Below are 19,769 nucleotides of genomic sequence, written 5' to 3' on the forward strand. Positions count from 1 at the left end.
ACTTTGTAGATGATAAACCCGTCCATTTTTTTTAGACGGGCTTATCTGCCCTTCGTTCTTAGCAGTAGGGTCGTTCACTTTGCTGACTGAGCAGTAGCCTCGTCCACTTCGTGGACAATGAGGTCGCCTATGGTGTAGGTTTGTCCATCTTGCGGACTTGGTGGTGGCTTCGCCTACTTTGTAGACTTAATTACAGCGTCATCCACTTGGACTAGAAGATAATTGGACTAAAGGATGAGGTCGTCCATTTGACGAACTGAATACTCTGTCCGTTTTGAGGGCTTTAGGACTTGTCCACCTTGTGGACTTGATAATGTTGTCTACTGGCTAACATAATAAATATATTAGTCGTTTCTAAATAAACTCCTTTTATTATGATGAATGCATAAGTAGAAAATTGTTCCAACAAGAATAAACCTCAGCCCTTTGGGCTTAAAATGTATTGTAGGCAAAAATAAACTAAGAAAAATGGTTAAAAGAAATAAATTGGAAATAAAGAGTAGTGTTCTTCATGGTATCTTCTACAGGTAGTACTTCCTGAGGTGCTCGGCATTCCATGGGTGGCGTAGCTTCTGCCCGTTGAGTGTCTCTAAGTGGTAGGTGCCCTTCCTTAGCCATGACGTTATTTTGTAAGGTCCTTCCCAATTTGGGCCAAGCTTTCCTTATGCGGGATCTCTGGCGGCGCCCATCACTTTCCTCAAGACGAGGTCTCCTACTTTGAAGTCTCTATGTTTGACTCGGGAGTTGTAATGTTTGGCCATGAGGTCCTAGTATCGTGCGAGTCTCTGTTCAACCGTCGCCCTAACCTCATCAGCTAGATCAAGCTATAGGCGTATGGCTTCGTCATTTCTTCCCTCGTCATGATTGCCCACCCTGTAGTTCGTGAGTCCAATCTCAGCTGGGATGACTACTTCGCTCCCGAATGTTAGCCGAAATGGAGTTTCTCCCGTAGAAGTCCTTACTATCGTCCTGTATGCCCATAGTACACTAGGTAGCTCTTCTGGCCATATACCCTTTGCCCCCTCAAGCCGAGTCTTGATTATCTGAAGCAAGGATCTGTTCGTGACCTCAACTTGTCCGTTGGCTTGGGGATGGGCAGGGGAAGAGTAATGGTTCTTGATTCCTAACTGTGAGCAGATGTCTCAGAAGGAGTCATTGTCAAATTGCTTACCATTGTCCGAGATCAAGACCCTTGGAATTCCGTACCTGCAAATGATGTTCCTCCAAACAAAACTCCGTACGTTCTTCTCAGTAATTGTGGCTAGGGCATCAGCTTCTACCCATTTGGTGAAGTAGTCGATGCCGACTATTAGAAACTTCAGCTGCCTCGCTGCGATTAGGAATAGGCCCATGATGTCTAGTCCCCATTGGGCGAATAGCCATGGAGCTGTTATTGGGGTCAGCTCTTCCGTCGGTTGCCTGGTAATGCTGCTGAATCTTTGGCACTTGTCGCAAGCTTTGACATACATCTGGGTGTCTTTCTGCATAGTTGGCCAATAATATCCAGCCCGAATTAATTTATGTACTAATGACCGTGACCCTGAATGATTGCCGTAGATCCCCTCGTGTACTTCTCTCATTACATAATCTGCTTCTTCGGGTCCTAAGCATCTCAGGTATGACATGGAGAAACCCCTTATGTACAAACATCTCTTATCAAGACAAATCGTGCTGCCTGGACCTTTAGCTTCCTTGCGGCTTCCTTCCCTTTAGGCACGGTGTCGTCTCTCAGGTAAGAAGCTAAAGTAGTGGTCCAATTGCTTTCGGATCCTATCTCCTGTACCGTCGATGACGTCTATTAGTGGTGAGACCTGAATAAAGGATAGTACCTTGTCGGGAGTGGTCGTATATTCTGTTGATGTGGCTTTAGCAAGGCGATCGGCTTGCTCATTTTCTCCCCTTGGGATTTGAACAACTCTTGCCTGCAGCTCATTCACCCTCCTCTTTGCTTGCTCCAAATACTTCTTCATCCTTTCTCCCTTACATTCATAGTCGTCGTTTACCTGATTAGTGACGACTTGAGAGTCGCAATGGATCCCCATGTTTGCGGCTTCTACGGCTTTGGCTAGATCCAAATCTGCTATGAGGGCTTCGTATTCCACCTCGTTGTTAGTCGTAGGAAAATCAAGTCGAACCACGCATTCGATCTTGTCGCCCTCTGGAGACTGAAGTACGACCCCTGCTCCACCGGCCTTCTTGTTTGACGATCCGTCCGTGAACACACTCCATTAGAGATACTTTGCCCTCTGGCCTTCTACATTGGTGAACTCCGCAATAAAGTCAGCGACCGCTTGTCCCTTGATGGCGGTGTGTGGGCGATATTTTATGTCAAACTTGCTTAGCTTTATTGCCCATAAGGCCATGCGTCCTGTGGCTTCTGGGTTGCTCATCGCTCGTCGTAAGGGCTTGTCGGTTAGGACAACTATGGTATGGGCTTGAAAGTACAGCTTGAGCTTGCAAGCTGCCGTGACTAGAGCGAAGGCGAGCTTTTCCATCGGTGGGAATTTTCCTTCTGTGCCATGAAGTGCTCGGCTGGCATAGTATACGGGCCTTTGCACCTTGTCGTCTTATCTGACTAAAGCCGCACTGACGGCGGCCGGAGAGATGGACAAATAGAGGAACAGTTTTTCTCCTGGTTGTGATGGATTTAGTAGTGGTGGTGAAGAGAGGTAGGCCTTCAGGTCTTCAAACGCTTGTTGACATTCGGTCGTCCACTCAAAAGACTTCTTCAATGTGCGGAAGAATGGCAGACATTTATCCGTTGCCCTGGATACGAACCTATTAAGCACGACGACCTTGCCATTAAGGCTTTGCACTTCCTTCACAATTTAGGAGGTGCCATTTCCATTATAGCCTGAATCTTGTCCGGGTTAGCCTCAATACCTTTTTGGGACACCATGTATCCTAAGAACTTTCCCGCCGTCAGTCCGAAGGCACACTTGCCTAGATTAAGCTTCATGTTGTAGGAGCGAAGAGTATCGAAGGTTTCCTTGAGATCCCCCAAGTGATCTTCTTCCCTTCGGCTTTTCACTAGCATGTCATCGACATATACTTGGACGTTTCTCCCAATCTGTTGTTCAAACATCTTGTTCATGAGCCTTTGGTATGTTGCACTAGCATTTTTCAAGCCGAAGGGCATGACTTTGTAACGAAAATGGCCTTGGCTTGTTACGAACGAAGTCGTCTTCTCCTGATCAGCTTTGTCCATTTGGATTTGGTTGTATCCAGAAAATGCGTCCATGAAGCTCAACAGCTGGTGCTGAGTCGTAGAGTCCACCAAGAGGTTGACCCGCGGGAGGGGATAGCTATCTTTAGGGCATGCTTTGTTTAGGTCTATGAAGTCGACACATATTCTCCATTTTCCATTGGTCTTTTTGACCATTACGACGTTCGCCAACCAATCAGAGTAGTAAACTTCCCTAATGAATCCCACCTTTTGTAGCTTGCGGACTTCTTCTGCCACAGCCCGATCTCTCTCTTGGGCGAAAACTCTTTTCTTTTGGTGGACGGGCGGAAAGGATGGTGACACATTCAACCTATGCACCATGACCGACGAGTCAATTCCTAGCATGTCTTCATGGCTCCAAGCGAACACGTCCCGATTTTCCTTGAGGAAGGTCGCAAATGCTTGACGTACCGTCGGGTCTGCAAGGGTGTCGATCTTGGTTGTCCGCTCCGATTAGGAGTCGTCAAGAGGTACTTCTTCGAGTCTCTAGACGAGCTTCGTCACTGCTCGACGTTCTTCTATGCTCATGGCCTGGAGGTGCTCATCCATCTCCATCATAGCTACATAACATTCGCGTGCAGCCACCTGATCTCCTCTCAATTCTCCTACTCCATAATCAGTAGGAAATTTTATCATCAAATGGTAGGTTGAGGTTACAGCCTTCCATGAGTTGAGGGTGGGACGTCCTATGATGGCATTGTAGGCTGATGAGCAATCGACTATGAGGAATGCTACATTCTTTGTGATCTACTGAGGGTAGTCTCCAACGGTTACCGCCAAAGTGACGACACCAAAGGGAAATACCCTCGTTCCTCCAAAGCCGACAAGCGGGGCGTTAGTCAGAACTAGCCACTCTTTATCAATCCCCATCTGTTGGAATGCGGGGTAGTAGAGGATGTCCACCGAGCTGCCGTTGTCGACAAGGACTCGGTGCATGTTGTAGTCTCCTGCCTATATGGTGACGACGAGCGCGTCATAATGGGGGTGGTGAAGACGTCGTGCATCTTCTTCTGAGAATCCAATGAAGGGATTGTCAATCCGCGACATTTTGGGTACGCAACCCATTAGCTGGATGTTCTAAACCATCCTGAGGTATGTCTTTCGGGCTTTCTTCGATGACCCAACAGCCGCGGTGCCCCCTACAATCATCCTTATATCTCCTAGGGGTTGTTTGGGGCGCTCGTTCTCCCGTTGAGGAGCTTGATCTTGTGGCGGGTCTGTTTCCTCCTTGCTAACGAACCTCTGCAGCCTTCCTTGTCTAATGAGAGCTTTTATTTGTTGCTTTAGGTTGTAGCAATCAGCTGTGTCGTGGCCATGATCTCGATGAAAGCGGTAATATTTGTCCCTTGGCCTCTTATTGGGATCTCCCTCATCTTTGATCTGCATCAGTACCTGGTCGATAGGGGCGGTCAGCGGGGTGAAGCTCATGAATCTCCCCGCGGGTGGTCTGTAGCGTCGATCGTCCCGTCGTTCCTCAGTTCTAGCCTTCTTTCGCCCTCTATCTGATCGCGTGTCTTCCTGTCTTTCCCTTTTTTTGGGCTTCTCTTCTCGAGCCAACAATGCGTCTTCTGCGTTCATGTACTTGGTCGCCCTATAAAGCACATCTGACATGGTCTTCGGGTCATTCTTATATAGGGAAAATAAGAACTTACCCTTCCGTAGCCTATTGGTGAACGCTGCTACGAGTATCTTGTCATCTGCTTCGTCGATCGAAAGCCTCTTTGTTAAAACGAGCTATATAAGACCTCAGCGTCTTGTCTTCTCGCTGCTTGATGTTCATCAGGCATGCGGTGGATTTCTTATACTTGTGCCCTCCAATGAAGTGCGAGGTGAATTAGGCGCTTAACTCCTTGAAGGTACCAATGGAGTTGGGCGTCAGCCTACTGAACTAGATCCTTGTCGGCCCTTTCAGCGTTGTGGGGAAGGCTTTGCACATGATCGCGTCTGGCACCCCCTGAAGGTGCATTAGGGTCTTGAAGGACTCCAAATGATCTAGTGGGTCCTTGGACCTATTGTAGCTTTCTACTTGCGGCATGCAAAATTTTTATGGAAGAGGGAACGAACTAACTGATGCTGTGAAGGGCGAGTCAGTTCGCTGGACTAGATCATCAAGATCGTTGGACACCCGTCCTTTGAGGGTGTTCATCATGCAGTCCATTTGTTCCTTCATCATCTGCATCTCAGCGACTATGTGAGATGGGACAGTATCGGTGACAGACGATCGGTTCGTGTCTTGTCGTTCTGACCTGCTGGGGGCGTTGCTGCCTTCCGGCCCTTCCTAGTTCCTTCTTTCCGCGCTGGTTTCTTCTTGGTCTTCTTCCTGGGTGTTAGCGCCTGTGTTTCTTTGACGCAATTGTTCTTCCAAATCTTGGTTCTGCTTGGTGAGGCGTTCCACGGCAGCGGCCAGAGTTTGGACTTGCCTCTCAAGTGCCATCATTTGTGGTTCGTCTCCTTAAACGTTGTTAGTGGTCGCCATCGAACGAGTGAGTACCATGCAACTCTTTGTCTGGGAAGCGATAGCACGGCTTTATAAGTTGCTAAAGTTCCTACAGACGGCGCCATCTGATGATGCCAAAAATCGTCAGTAAGCCACACAGTCCTCACGTGCTCTCGATGAAGAAACTACACAACACAAAAGTTGAAGACCTTAAGAAGAGTACCGGTGTGGTACCGGCCAAATATCTTCCGACGGTCAAGTTAAAGAAAATCTCTTATTCACAACTCTAAAGTGCTAAAGTTGAGGTGTATTATGCGTACCTTGATTTATAAGGGCTTTGGGGTATTTATAATAGTGTAGAGCCGAGATTTGCGCCTTAGTCAAGAAGTTCTTTCCTTCTAGGAGAGTAACTTGTGGATTTTGCGTATCTCCTAGAGCACTTTTCCTTATAGGAGTCTCTTTAATTAGGGTCAAGCGTGTAGCGCAAGAACTTTCTTTATACACGTATGCGTGGAGGGCAAGCAAGGTTATGGACGGAGGTTTGCGTACCCTCTTCAGCTTTTTCCTCCGTTAGCTTTTTCCTTCTTAAGGTCGTCAGCTTACATCGCTGGTTCCACAAGGGTCGTCAGTTCACAACCTTCAGCTTGATCTCGTCAGCTTGCTCCCTTTAGCCTAATGCTGTCAGATATAAGGCAGAGCCACGGACGTCAAAGGAAGGTGGTTTAATGAGCAGAGCTGACGATCTCGTTATCCCCGTCGCCTTTTTAAAGCGTCAGGAGCTAATTGTAAAATCATCCTCATCATATATAATACTAATATATATATATATATATATATATATATATATATATATATAGAGAGAGAGAGAGAGAGAGAGAGAGAGAGAGAGAGAGAGAGAGAGAGAGAGAGATTGGGGAGCTGTAGTTTTATTTTTCCCTTCACCACTAATTTGAAAAGGAAAGAAAATCTTTTGAATATTTGTTGTTAGTTTATTTGTTTTTCATGATTTCAAATCTTGATGAGAATCACTTTTGCTATGGAATACCAGACATATTTCATTATTAATCTGTTACAAATATATTTGTATTTTAGCGTTCATATACAATGATGCTAGGTGTAATCAAGAAACTATAATAATTTATAATAAAAAAAACTAACACATAAAACAATTGTAAACTTTGATTTATAACTTTGTTTTTTTTATTTTTTTATTGTTAGTATGTAAAGAAAAGGTCGGCTAAGAGGCATGAAATACATCTTTATAGATTTGAACTTGAATTTAAATGATGAAATATGTTATTAGTAGCCCATCTTCAGTTTGAATTTAATGCCTCACCCTTTATTATTTTTTTCATATATATGATCAATTTGCATTTTTACTCGATTAATGCTCTTTTTGGCCTTTCAATTGGTATCTCTTCTTCTTTTTTATATTCATATATTTCAACATCTATTCTCTCCAAATTTCTCGCGTTTGTGTGCGTGACAAGGGCTTGTTTTGTTTATTGGCTTAAAAGTGTCCAAATGAGTTTTTTTTTTTTTTTAAATAGTTCTACTATTTAAGCTAGATAACTAAAGCAATCTTTACTCAATATTTGGTACATTTATTTGTCTTTTCTCCCTAACAGCATTATTGGTGTTAAAGTTTTACTTTTGGTGTTAGTATTTTATTTTTCCTCTTAAGTTGTAACTTTTATAAGTGAAAATTTATAACTTTTGTTCAACTCGTCCGTGCATTACACAGGTTAGTGACTAGTTAGAAATAATAACATAGCCGTTGATGTGGCTCAATAGGAGCGTAGTAACAATAAATGCTACGCTTCAGCTTTTAAATATATATAAAATATAGATGAGTTGTTTATTCCTTTTCTCACTCCAATAAGACCCCAATATTGTGGACCAACAGAAATCCAACCCACTATAAATTTTAAATTGTTTATAAAGAATTGTTGTAAATGTGTTGAGTTATCAATGATGAGCAATTGCCGATAACAAGTTCATGTTTCAATTTTCGTAAATATGCATCTCCCGCATAGTAAATCGTCAACTTTAGTTATCAAACCTCCCATTCGATCACATGCCAAACCATCTCTATTTCTATCCATACTAATATTCCAATCGAAAATTAGATTCTAGCTTTCCTATCCTTTATCATGGATCACCTCAATTACCCAAAGGAAATTATTATTATTTTAAAAAAAAGCATAAAAGATTGTTTTTTTTTGGGGGGTTAAATTTTATGCCTAAACCTTGACATTTTATATTTATTTATTTATTTATTTATTATTATTATTATTATTATTATTATTATTATTATTATTATATGAAATTAGTTTTGATTTGGTAAGTATAACTTCATCGAGTTGTGTTAGATAAATTAGAGTAATACCATGCTTTAAAATTTGTCTTTGTTTAGGCAAGTTGACGTTGTTAGGTGGTTTTACGTTTTTATTCTCAAAAAAAAAAAAAAAAAAGGTGCTTTTACGTTTTAAAATCTAATTTATTATTATCATACCATAAATTAATTAGTAATTTTTCATTTCAATAAGAATAGTGAACTTTAAACTAAGAAAAAAAAAACAATTATAATGCATTTTAAATATAAAAGGCACCACCCTCTTCAAAAAAATATGAAAGGCACCACCAATAAATGTTGCATAACTTGCATTAGGCCTTAAACTGTTTTGAATAGCCCTACCCACTTTTGTGTGAGGGGAGGAAGTGAAACCAGTATTTCTACAAACAATAAATCAGAAACAAAACTGAATTTAAATGCACAACCTCTCACAGATACCTCTCCCCTAGAGACGCCAACCAATCCTCATCAAAAGTTTGCACCATTAAATCCTATGATATACAACATGATCTAGTCAAACAACTTTTACATGATTCAGCCTGTGTTAGCCAGCAGATAAAACTGAGAACTTTAATGAACCTTTATATCATTTTCACGACATGTTACAGTGATACAATCCTCTCAAAGTAGCATAAAATGTGGTTTGTGTGTATGTAGTATGGAAAAAGAATGTCAGTAAGTCTGATCTCACTTCTTTTGGAAGATCAGCATACAAAAAAATGCTATCACACGACTAAAAATTCCAATAAGGATAAGGATGGCTAAACATAGACTCCAATGATGAAGGTTATAACCACTTTTTAGAAGCGAACCACACCTAGTTATCAGCCACACTCCATAATACCTGTAGTGCAAAAGATAATACAACATCAGGGAAACTGTAATCGTTTAGGGGGGGGGGGGGGGGGGGGGATTAGAAATCATATATAATCTAATGGCCGTTCAAGTATCTTGATTCGGGATCCAGCTCATGATAGGCAAAAATGGGTTTTCCCAGATTTGAGCAAATTAAACCTCAATCCAAGGGGTATATCCACAAACATGAATATTTAATTGTATCCCAGGTCTGATATAAAGAAAATCAAAACCCACAGAAGATGTGTGTTGAATTTTTTGAGTTAAAGAGTCCAGCCAGTTAATCCATGTTTTCTTGATATGGAGAGTTTGAAACTTGGACTTTAATTTGCAGATTAGTTTGGTTACGCATGTTGCATGTATAATGGGCGCAACATGTTCATCACACACATATGTAAGTTACTTTGTTCAGTCTAAGAGCCATATAACTCAATGGCATAGCTCAGTTCTCTCTATTGGGGAACCTGGGGTTCACATCCCCCACCACCACTTATTGTAAAAAAAAAAAATTACTCTCTTTGGAGGAAGGATAATTTTGCCTTACCTTTCAGCATTTGCAATGATGAATCCCTCCAAAGCCCACTGAGGGTAGCATAGATTAGTTAAAATCTTCATAAATTCACTATCTCTTGGCTGTGTGGCGATGAGGGTCAAAACAACTGGAAGAAGAACTGACCACTGCAAGAAACAGTGCCTTGTCAGTGAAAACAAGTAGTTTAAAAAAATTTAAATTGGTAAGCTGATATTTTCCTTGGCTCAAAACATGTTTGGAGCTATCTTTTCCGAGCTATTATGTGGCGATTTATAAAGATTATCCATGTGTATTATACAAGTCATATGACTCATTAAAAAAGTAATGTGACTAAAACTACACATGAATGGTTTCTTTAATCACCACATCACGATAAGCATCGCTGAGATAAAGTTTTTCCTCTGCAGGGGCCTTGTGCAGTAAACCCCCTACAGGTAGTTGTCCACCATTGTAAAGTAGTCCCTGCGAAACTTTCGGGAAGAGGGGTAGTCCTGTGTGTAAGCATGGGTTGAAGCAAGATAGCTCCACAAATGTTTGAAGCCAAATTTTTCCCTTTTCTTTGCAGACAAAATTTTCCTCCAAACAAAATTTTCCTCCAAACCTGGTTTGGAGGAATCGCCTCAAATCCATATACAGCATTTTATAAGATCATCCACATGTATGGAATCACATCATTCATTAAAATTTTTAAACAAGTCATGTGATCAAAAATACATGTGGATAGTCTTTTCAGTTGCCATGTAGTGGGATGGAGGAACTTTCCTCCAAACCAGTTTAGGGGAAAATTCTGTCATTTCTTTAATGTGTGCTTCTGTTACTTACCAGCTGGGCTGTACCAGGTTCAAAAACTATGGCCAACACATAGGCTATACCAGTTACACAATACACAAGGCAGAACAAGACAAAGTAATTATCTGCAAAGGTAGATCTTGGGTTCGTGAAAAAATAAAACATAGAGAGATATACAGCAGGCTTGATCACTGTATTAAAATGGTCAATTGTATCCTTAGAGAGAAAATAAGCCAAGCTGCTCATGCCAGAAGCACTCTCTCTCCAGTAGTGTAATTTGTCCAGGGAGAATGATCTCAAAGCCGCAATTTTGCATAGAAGAGCTGAAATCAGTAATAAGGATCACAGTAAGGAAGTAACCTTTGTGCTTATGCATATCATTTAGATTCACTAAAGATAAATCTGACATGTTACCGATTGTTCCTCTATAGATTTTAGTCTGTATAAAGAAGAATACAGTTTGTTGTTTTAACAAGAAACAATAACTCAAATTTCTCTGGAAGCAAGTATCTCTTACTCCTATTAAGATTTTTGTGTGTATAAATCAACAAAGCAAGTTCAAAGAAAGCCTTATGAAGTGGCTAACAGAATATTTGGACTTACAAACTGCAATTATGGTATAAGTATAAGCAGCTGCACCAAAGGTTTGATCGCTCACTTTAACAAGTGATCCTAAGCAAGCTCCAGCAAGTAATAAGATTAGATAATCCATTGCCAGTATTCTAGTTTCCCGTAATCGCTGCTTACCAACCCTGAAATGCCGTGGGCATATAGAAGATCAAGCTTCAGCAACTAACGAAAAGACTGCAGTATTGAACTGATCAGTAGACCGGAGCCTCAAAACATTCATGTTATTTTATAAAATGTCCTAAAATGGGGGGACAAAAATAGGATGTCATTATGTTTTAAAGAACTATGACACTAGAATAACCAAAAAAATTTTGGAGTCACATGACCACACCTTATACCTCCATTTGGTCTTCAAAAATATTTGTTTGAAGACGCATAAGAAAGAACATACTTATCACTTTTTCCTCTCCTTCCTAGTTATTGACCTATTTCAAGAGCCAAACAAATTCTTTTGAAAAGTCATATTATGATCCATAACTTAAAAGAAAAATTATTATTCTGATGATGAGTACATGAGAATAAATGGGAATTTGGGAATGTTAACCATCTTGTAGATTTCAGTAAAAAAATTATCTGAAAAATGTGATACTTGAGGGGATCTAAAACCTATAATTATTTACCTTCCAAGAAAGTATCTGTATTGCTGCAATACACCTGGAGTTCTCCTCCTTGTTAAGTCCTTGGACTTCAAAAAATTATGTCGTATCTTATCCCGCTGCAGCTCCACATTGCTTTTCATTCCTTGCCACAACTCTCCAGCAAAAGAATTTTCCACCGTTCCAGCACCAGCAAGATTGAGTTCATTAGCTGGAATTACATCCATTGAAGACCTAGCAAGTCTTGCAGCTTTCTGCTTCATATCAGGGGGTATTGAATACCCATTATGAAGCATCCAACAGACAGGAAGATCTTCATGACTTACTCCTGAGCTGCCACCTGGCATCACTATACCCTCCAAAATGTCAATGAAATAGTCTGGAGGATTTACTCGCTCTGGGACATTGATCCCAAGGCCGGCAAGGTATTCTTCAACTTTCTTCACTGGTCCATGATAGGCAGTAAGACCACCTTTTGCCAGAAGTATCAAATCATCAAACATCTTGAACAAGGCATAGCTGAAGCAGAAATTTCACCCATTAATAAATGACAGAAGAAAAGCAAAATTAAAATCAAACTTAAAATATTCCATAGAATCTAAGATGAGATTTATGATGTCTTTCTTAATCAAAATTATAGCTCATAAGAATTAGCCAAGCCTATATAGGATCTGATAAGCATTCAAAGAAAATTTATAGGTTCAGATCCTATATAGGCAGGGATGAAACCAGATATTTAACTTAAAAGGGGACCAAAATATGAATAAATTTTTTTTGACCATTCAAGATTAAGAAAATACATGAAATTTAAAGCTAAAGTAATACTTAAAAAATAGAACTAGTATCCCTTTAGTATTAACAAAATAAAATATACAAATAATTGTTTTTAATATATTTCAACTTGATCATTTTTTATATTTCAAAATGGAATTCAACCTTCATTTTGTATCATTAAATTCATCGATGACTAATTTGTGTACTAAATCTCACAACAGTTTCCCTTTTTATGTACAAAATGAAAGCATCTATTAGAATATCATCTATATATATATATATATATATATATATATATATATATATATATATATATATATATATATAATGTGCAAAATATTTTTTTATTTTGTAGCAAAACCTAGTTTTGGTAACATGCATGATAGTAAATGTTTGCTCCATAGTTACAATAAATATTCGGCGAAGCTAGACAACATGGTAGCACCCAAATTCTTAAAACCTGAACTTTTTGAGTCATCTTACTCATGGAGCCACCATTTTTTCTCCACCAATTACATTTGACCACTTCAACAATTGTGAAATTTGTTGTGGAAAAAGTTGTGTCCATAGTATTATTATTTAAATTTTGAGTTCAATTTGGAGGGGGGAGACAAATATAGTAGCGTATAATAGTTTTAAAAAAAAAAAAAAATCAAAAGGCCTGGGGGGCCATGGCCCCCCGGTCTATATGTAGTTGTCACTGTTTATAGCTAGGTACCTGTAAATCTTGCTGTGCATATTGCTTTATGCGTGATAACATAAACCAATCCTAGAAATTTGAGTTAAAAAGCACTAGACCAGCTTTCAGTATTATTTATCTCTATGTACATCTCACTAGCTGGAATGTTAGACCAATCTTAAAACTCAACATGTAACACATAAAAAACTAGAATTACTTCCTATTATGCTGGATAAATAATCATTTATAGTTAATAGTAAAAAATCATACCAAAAGTCCCCTACTTTAGTCACCAAAGATGCCTTTTTAGTCTTGTACCAACTTATAGTAAAATATTTTGGTAATCACACGGAAAATACAAGTGACATAACAGAAAAGAAACAATAAGAAGATGAAAGATTGAAAGAGATTTTCAAAATATGCAGACTTGTGGTTACAGAAGTTACCTTGGTTGGTGAACCACCATACAGATATTTACCCCTTCAAGTGCTTCACGTCGAAGCGCTCTAAGAAGTTGCTGAGATGATGCACTGTCCAAACCAGATGTGGGTTCATCTAAGATCAATAGTGAAGGTTCCATGACCATTTCCAATCCAACATTTACTCTCTTTCTCTGGCCCCCAGATATTCCTCGCTTTTCCACTGTTCCAACCAATGATGCCCGCACTGTCTGAAGCCCCAGGAACTCGATAACTCTTTCAACAACTAGAACTTTATCCAGTTTTGACAAGTAAGTGGGTAGTCTACACAAAAAAAGTCAGATCAAAGATAATTGATGATTTAGAATTGAAAAAGAAAAATGAATACGGATTTTAGGTTCCAAACTTTTCATCTATGGCATGTTGATGATAAACTTTGGCACCAAACCTCCATCAGTCAAGTGAAGATGATGGCCACAATATATGGAGCATACAAGATAAGCAGTAGGAATCTGCAAGGAGGAAATGGGGTGTACCTGCACTTTGCACTGAACCAAAGATTCTCTTCCACTGTCAAGTTTCCATGTACAATATCATCTTGTGGCACAAAACCAATGATTTTCTTATATGAGTGGATTGAATCGTTCATTCCATTTATATGAATTAAACCAGTCATCCTGCATCCAATTGCCTTTCCTGCTACAGCAGAAAGAAATGTTGTTTTTCCAGCCCTAGATGGACCCATGACAGCAGTAATGCGGCCAGGCTTAATTTTCCCAGTAACACATCTCAATAGATGCTTATTTTTTGCTTTGAAGGTAAGGGTAATATCTTTGAAAGAAATCTCAATCAGAGGCCTTTTCCTGGTTTCTGGATGAGTAGCCAATTTAACTATTCCTAAGAAGGTAAGTTTCTCGTTATCTTGCTGCTGAGCTCTCTCTTTCTCAAGTTGAGCGTATGCATACTCGAAAATTTGGGTATGAGTTTGTTTTCCCTTTGGCACATTTACATGAGAACTCATATCCCCAGTTCCAATACTTATACCTTGATAATTATCAGGGTCATCTTCAATTTCATGCATTATCTGCATGAGCTCACTGGGTTCCTTTTTATTTTCTCTTGAGGGTAGATGGGTAGCCGACATACTTGGATGTGGAGGTGGCAATGGATCATCATCTATGTCAGATTTAACTCGATCCAAAATCTTATGTTTCTCGGGATCCTTTGCATCTTTTTTACAAGAAAATGTGTGTGCTAGATGAGCTTGCAATCCTCTTGCATGCTTCTTTGCAGCATCTTTTGCTGATCTCCACCTCTGACGTGCTTTTGTTGTCTCCCTTGCACTTCTGGCTGCTGCTTCTCTGGATTTGGCTAGTCTCCTTTCCCTAGCGGTTAGAACTTGGTCAGAACAGTTGTAAAGGATGAGTAGCAGAGTACTTAAAGCAGCCTGCAAAAGCAATTGAATTACATCAGTCACTACTAACAAATTTTCTTTTATTTTTGGCCTGATGTTAACCATGGGTTAATGGGGGGAGGCAGGATCACACTTCTTATTATGTAACACAGAATCAAAATCTGCTGATTGTATAGAAAGTCAATAAAATGCAAATTGAAACTGATAATTTTCTCAGAGTTTCTGGGATATTAGCATTAAGACTTGCATAGTTTGCTTCAAGAATAATTGAAGATGCTGAGAGATGGAGCCAGGCAAGATCATTTATCAAGTTTATGGTTCAGAAGTAAAGGGAGCAACTTACTAACAACATTATTCCATATGCTTGAATATTTTGGTTTGCAGTGTTTGGATTAGAAGAAGTCAACTTAAAGCAGCCTGCAAGGTGGTTGGTAAATAGTTAAATGCACTTCATACCCAGAAGAACAGTGAAATTGAACTCCAAAAATATACAGGCATAGGAACATTGAAACTAGCAAACATATAAATTTTGAAAATTAATTGTATACAAAACAATATATTACACAAAGGCATGTAGACATTGCTACATATTATGTGAAACTTTTTCAGAAATTTAGTTGAAAGGGGGAGGGGGTGGGGGAAAGGAAAAAAACTTACTTCTCTCAGATGTAGAACCCATCCTGCAGTAATGTCTAAAGTTCCACGGAAAAAATGACAGCATTAGGAAATAATCACAGAGGCAAGAAAGACAATTATAGAAAGATAGAAGTTCTATTTGCTTCAGCTCACATTCCCCCAAAAGTAGATCATGCTCTAATAGCTCCAAATAAAATAAATACATGCATTAAGATACGAAGGCTTCTAAGTCCATAACAATGAAAGCACTCTTTCACTCTTACATATCAAGTTAAAACACTATTCAAATAAAGTACAAGGTTGCGACAAGCAAAACATTAGAGAAGGTTGCTAAGTGACCAATAATGAGAAAATTTTTTATACCCACTAGTGCAAGTCTGTCTGCTGGTGGTACTTGGACAATATGATCCAGCTGAACAGAATAACTCACTGCTACTACCAACATCAGCCCAAATATTTGCTCCTCCACAAGTATGGTTTGGATTCCCTGGAGGTAATTGGTATAGATATCTGCAGAAACATATAACATCTTCATATTTTCTGTATGCACATAAACCATACCATAAATGAAGTGATGTTTAGGACTGGAAGTGGAACTTACGGTTCACATACACCAGTAGTTTTGTTGAGAGTTGCAAGGGGACAATAGGAACCTAATGGGCAAGCTTCAAGACCATGATATCAAATGCCAACAATCAGAACAAACATCAGAGGCATCTTTTAACCAAGGAAAAAAAAGTATACATATATGAGTACTACTTGATTCCTAGGAGAGATCAAGAACATTTTACACTTCAAGGAGGGAAATGGTTGACCTTATTAACTTGGTATCCCAACTGTAACATTAATATGTGGCCTCCTATTTTAATAACTTGGTATCACAAATTTATTATGGCAATTGATGTCTACAAGCCAATTGACATTTTAAGTGTTCTCAATTAGAAGTTCCTCCAGGTTTTTATAGAAAGAAAGCAGATACAGGATTCTCAAATACTTACGTATCATGCAGGTAATACCATGAGGGCAGAAGAAACCCTCACAACAAGCCTGACAGTTGAGTGTTCTTGCGGGGATGACCTTTGAATCATTTAAGTTAACCTTCTGATTTGAGCCAACACTACAAGCCCATCCTGGCTCACAGCCTTCTACCCATGAGGTTAAATTACAGTTCTTATTAGGTTTCAAGTAATTGGTACTCCCAGATCTTTCAAAGAAACTATTGAAGTAAAACTTCAATTCTGCTACTGAACACAAGCGACGTGTAATGTCACCTGTAGGAGATTGAAAACCACCATGAATAGATGAAGCTATAGAGATTTTAACCTAAAAAAAATTTCAAGTAGATTGAGAAAAGTCAGCAAGGACAAAAAATTCATTGTTGGTCAGATTTATGGAGAAAAAATTTCTAAGACCCTCCTTCTTACAACTTGCTGAAGCAATGCAATATCAGGAGGACAGTGGCAGTACCAGTAGTAGCTTACTAATTGGTAGCTAGAAGAAATTGATGGTGTGTAAATTGACTCGCATTCTTAACATACAGGAAATGAATTAGTGTGAACCATGGAAATCTTTTCCTAATAAGTAAGTATTCGTTGAAGTAACAAAATGATAGTTATGTTGAACTCAATGTGCCATACAATTACTGTATTTTCACAAGAAAAGAAAATAAAATATACATCTATCTAGCAACCCAATAATCAGGCATGAATGACCACTAAATCATTACTCTTTCACAGTTTTTACATTGGTTCACTAACAACATGCAGCTCCTGGCTGATTGTTGAACATCACAATTGGTTGCCGAAAATACTGAGGTAAAAAAAAAAGGATGCAAACATCAACAGCACATGATTAATGTCGTACTGATCTCCCCATTAAATGAAAAGGTCATTTGAACTCAGTCATATGGTTGTATGTTATTCAGCAAAATAGATATTAAAAGATCAAAATCCTAAGCTACAGTTTTTTTCCAGGATTTTCTTATTGACCAAATGAGTAGCATTATCATTTTCTTTCTAATCAAAAGAACTTATACCATTAGTCTTCTGGATGCAAGAAGCTAAGAAATCCAAGTTATTTGAAAAGTTAAAGGCTCGATCCCAGTCAGCATTCCTGAAACAATAAGCTAAGCTTCAAGATGATATCAAATAAACTCAACCCTTTTGCACGGGTAAACAAATAAAAAGATAATGGGATTCAAACAAACGTATATGGCAATAATTTAGTAACTAAAGAAAGGAAATTAAAATGTCGATCTTAAACGCATGAATAGACAAAATTACACCATTCTCAATCAGCTTAAGCTTCAATAAGCAACTACTAATCTAGCAATTGAATCCAAAGTACTATTAATAGCAAGAACTTCATTTAGCTCACCAAATTCACCCATTTACTTAAATTGAGCTGACTTTTCATAACAAACGAAATCAATAAAATAAGATTCAAAATCCAATTTTCTATTCTTTCCATACATTTTTTTTTTTTTTGAGCAGACAAAGTGGGATCACTCACCAATCCTTCATGCAGAAGCTGGACTGGCTGCCAATATCCTGACCAATAACAGCAGTCAGATTGGAAATTTGACTGTAAACGACCTGTGTGATAAGAGGAAGAACTGCAGGGTTATCAAATTGGTTATTGTTGTAGTCACTCACATCTTGGCATTGGACCAAGTGTACCAAACTTAAAACTAAAGCAGCTGAAGTGAGAATTGTCCTCAAGTTAAAAACTTTGAGGTTCTTTAAGCTCATTTGGACAATGGAAGATATATGGGGATTGGAAGTAAGTTTTGAAATAAAGAAACTGACAAAGATTCTGAGCTCATAAAAGGGTAATTGAGTCTGCAGAATGTGAGGTTTTTTTTTTTTTTTTGTGTTGTGGAGAGATCCAGAGATGAACCGAACTTGGGTTTTGGCAAGTTTGGTCTTTGGCGTACTTTCTGGGGGCTGTGGGGACCAGTAATGGTATGTGACTGTGGGGGTTTCAATGTTTCAATTGTCAATGTGAAACAAAGGGAGTGTTACACGGAAATGAGAATAGTTAAGAGCCCGAGAGAGACAGAGAGAGAATAGTTATACCAAGAAAAGAGAAGAGAATAGTTAGAGGAGCCTGAGAGAGAGAGAGAGAGAGAGAGAGAGAGAGAGAGAGAAGCAGAAGTGAAGAGAGTATGGTGGGACCAAGTAGAGAAACCACGTCCTAACGACTTGCCTTGCCGGCTTTCAGTTTCAGACATGTTTGGTATTCTTGTTTTATTAATTGTTGGAACTTGGAACATGAACAATATACATGGAAGAAGTAAATTTAAAGTTTCACCTATAAACTAATTAAAACTTTGTGTGTAGGACTAGGATTCTTTCATGTGCAGATGCCAGTTGGAGATATATTAAAATAAATAAATAAATAAAAGACTCCTTAGTTTGATTGAAATAAGATATAGGATAAGTGAATAAAAGAAAGGATGTCAAAGATAATAATATGTCACAACAATTTTTTTTTTTTTTTGTTGATATTTATTAAGGTAGTACATTGTGATTGATGTATATTATAAGTAATGCTAGGGATGAATTGATTCATGAAAAAATAATGTACCAATTACAACTTACTATCTAAACAAGTTTGAAAAAAAAAATATGAATTTTCTTTTCTGACCTTGCACAAAATAAAAGAAGATAAAAGGTTGGATAACAAAGAGAGATTGTGTAATTTTTAGGACCATAAAAATAAATATATGATTAGTTGTGGTTGGTGGAATATAAAGTGGAACACAAAAAGTGATACAAAAAATTTGTATTTTATTTTGTACCACTTTTTGTATTTCACTTTATGTTCCACTTTATACACGATTTGTATTACACATTATGTTCTACCAATCATAATTTGTCATATATTCCTTTAATTTTTCTTATAAAATAATCAAAATTTAAAATGAAATAAATAAATGTATAACAAGTTATAATTTGTAAAATATAAAATAAAATACAAAAAAATAATACAGAATATTTATATTCGTATCATTTCTTGCCGTTGTAATGAGAATTAAATGTTGTTTGCAAATCTTAGAAAAGCAGAGAGGTGAGGAAAGGCAGGTTTTAAAAAGAGGAGAAAAAGTGGCACGTAGAAGGAAAAGTTAAGCCCAGAGCAAGAAAATAAAAAATAAAACAAAAAAAAGTGGCATTCATATGAATCATATCAAAGGTGAGCAAGATTTGCCCAAATTTGAAGAACTTGAAACCAATTAATTAAAGTTGAGACCTAAAGACAAATCCACTGACAGACTTACAGTCCATATGTAATCTTTAATTTTTTTTTTTTTTTTTTTTGGGTCCCCTCCGGATAAACTAATCATTAATTTGTTTTATAATAATTTTCTCAACAAAAAAAAAAAAAAAAAAGTTTTATAATATAGTTATGGATTACAAAGTATCAA

The 19,769-nt window shown here is 38.3% G+C and overlaps 2 protein-coding genes across 4 annotated transcripts; both read right to left on the reverse strand.

Annotated features, from left to right (window-relative positions):
* Positions 1-824: 824 nt before the first annotated feature.
* On the reverse strand, positions 825-2,042 carry LOC142640151 (uncharacterized). The gene is made up of 3 exons (XM_075814243.1): positions 1,830-2,042; positions 1,242-1,481; positions 825-1,127 (listed from the first exon to the last, which is right to left on the reverse strand). Exons 1-3 carry the CDS (start codon positions 2,040-2,042, stop codon positions 825-827), a joined length of 756 nt encoding a protein of 251 aa, XP_075670358.1.
* A 6,535-nt stretch (positions 2,043-8,577) lies between these two features.
* LOC142640634 (ABC transporter G family member 24-like) lies at positions 8,578-18,564 on the reverse strand. Of its 3 annotated transcripts, XM_075814816.1 has the most exons (14): positions 17,855-18,564; positions 17,379-17,455; positions 16,342-16,614; positions 15,945-16,008; positions 15,707-15,853; positions 15,365-15,399; positions 15,051-15,124; positions 13,830-14,740; positions 13,321-13,617; positions 11,446-11,940; positions 10,799-10,947; positions 10,229-10,518; positions 9,419-9,552; positions 8,578-8,863 (listed from the first exon to the last, which is right to left on the reverse strand). In XM_075814816.1, the coding sequence occupies exons 1-14, from the start codon at positions 18,091-18,093 to the stop codon at positions 8,707-8,709; spliced, it is 3,342 nt and encodes a 1,113-aa protein (XP_075670931.1). In that variant the 5' UTR covers positions 18,094-18,564; the 3' UTR covers positions 8,578-8,706. The 3 variants fall into 3 exon arrangements, 2 of the variants coding, with proteins under 2 accessions (XP_075670931.1, XP_075670932.1); XM_075814817.1 differs by lacking the exon at positions 15,051-15,124 and having other exon boundaries at positions 15,711-15,853; XR_012845215.1 differs by lacking the exon at positions 8,578-8,863 and having other exon boundaries at positions 9,770-10,518.
* Positions 18,565-19,769: the final 1,205 nt, after the last annotated feature.

The sequence above is a fragment of the Castanea sativa genome, chromosome 6 (genome assembly GCF_040712315.1).
Source record: "Castanea sativa cultivar Marrone di Chiusa Pesio chromosome 6, ASM4071231v1".
Taxonomy (NCBI): Eukaryota; Viridiplantae; Streptophyta; class Magnoliopsida; order Fagales; family Fagaceae; genus Castanea; species Castanea sativa.

Bases quoted from the DNA above. Each gene is read 5' to 3' on its own strand.
- LOC142640151 (XM_075814243.1), bottom strand. From the start codon at position 2,042: ATGGGGATCCATTGCGACTCTCAAGTCGTCACTAATCAGGTAAACGAC. The intron at 1,482-1,829 runs GTACTATCCTTT...CCAACTATGCAG, and splicing joins ATACGACCACTCCCGACAAG to AAAGACACCCAGATGTATGT. The intron at 1,128-1,241 runs GTACGGAGTTTT...ATCTGCTCACAG, and splicing joins CCACAATTACTGAGAAGAAC to TTAGGAATCAAGAACCATTA.
- LOC142640634 (XM_075814816.1), bottom strand. From the start codon at position 18,093: ATGAGCTTAAAGAACCTCAAAGTTTTTAACTTGAGGACAATTCTCACT. The intron at 14,741-15,050 runs GTAAGTTGCTCC...TTGCTTTTGCAG, and splicing joins CATATGGAATAATGTTGTTA to GCTGCTTTAAGTACTCTGCT. The intron at 9,553-10,228 runs GTAAGTAACAGA...TGTTTCTTGCAG, and splicing joins AACCTGGTACAGCCCAGCTG to TGGTCAGTTCTTCTTCCAGT.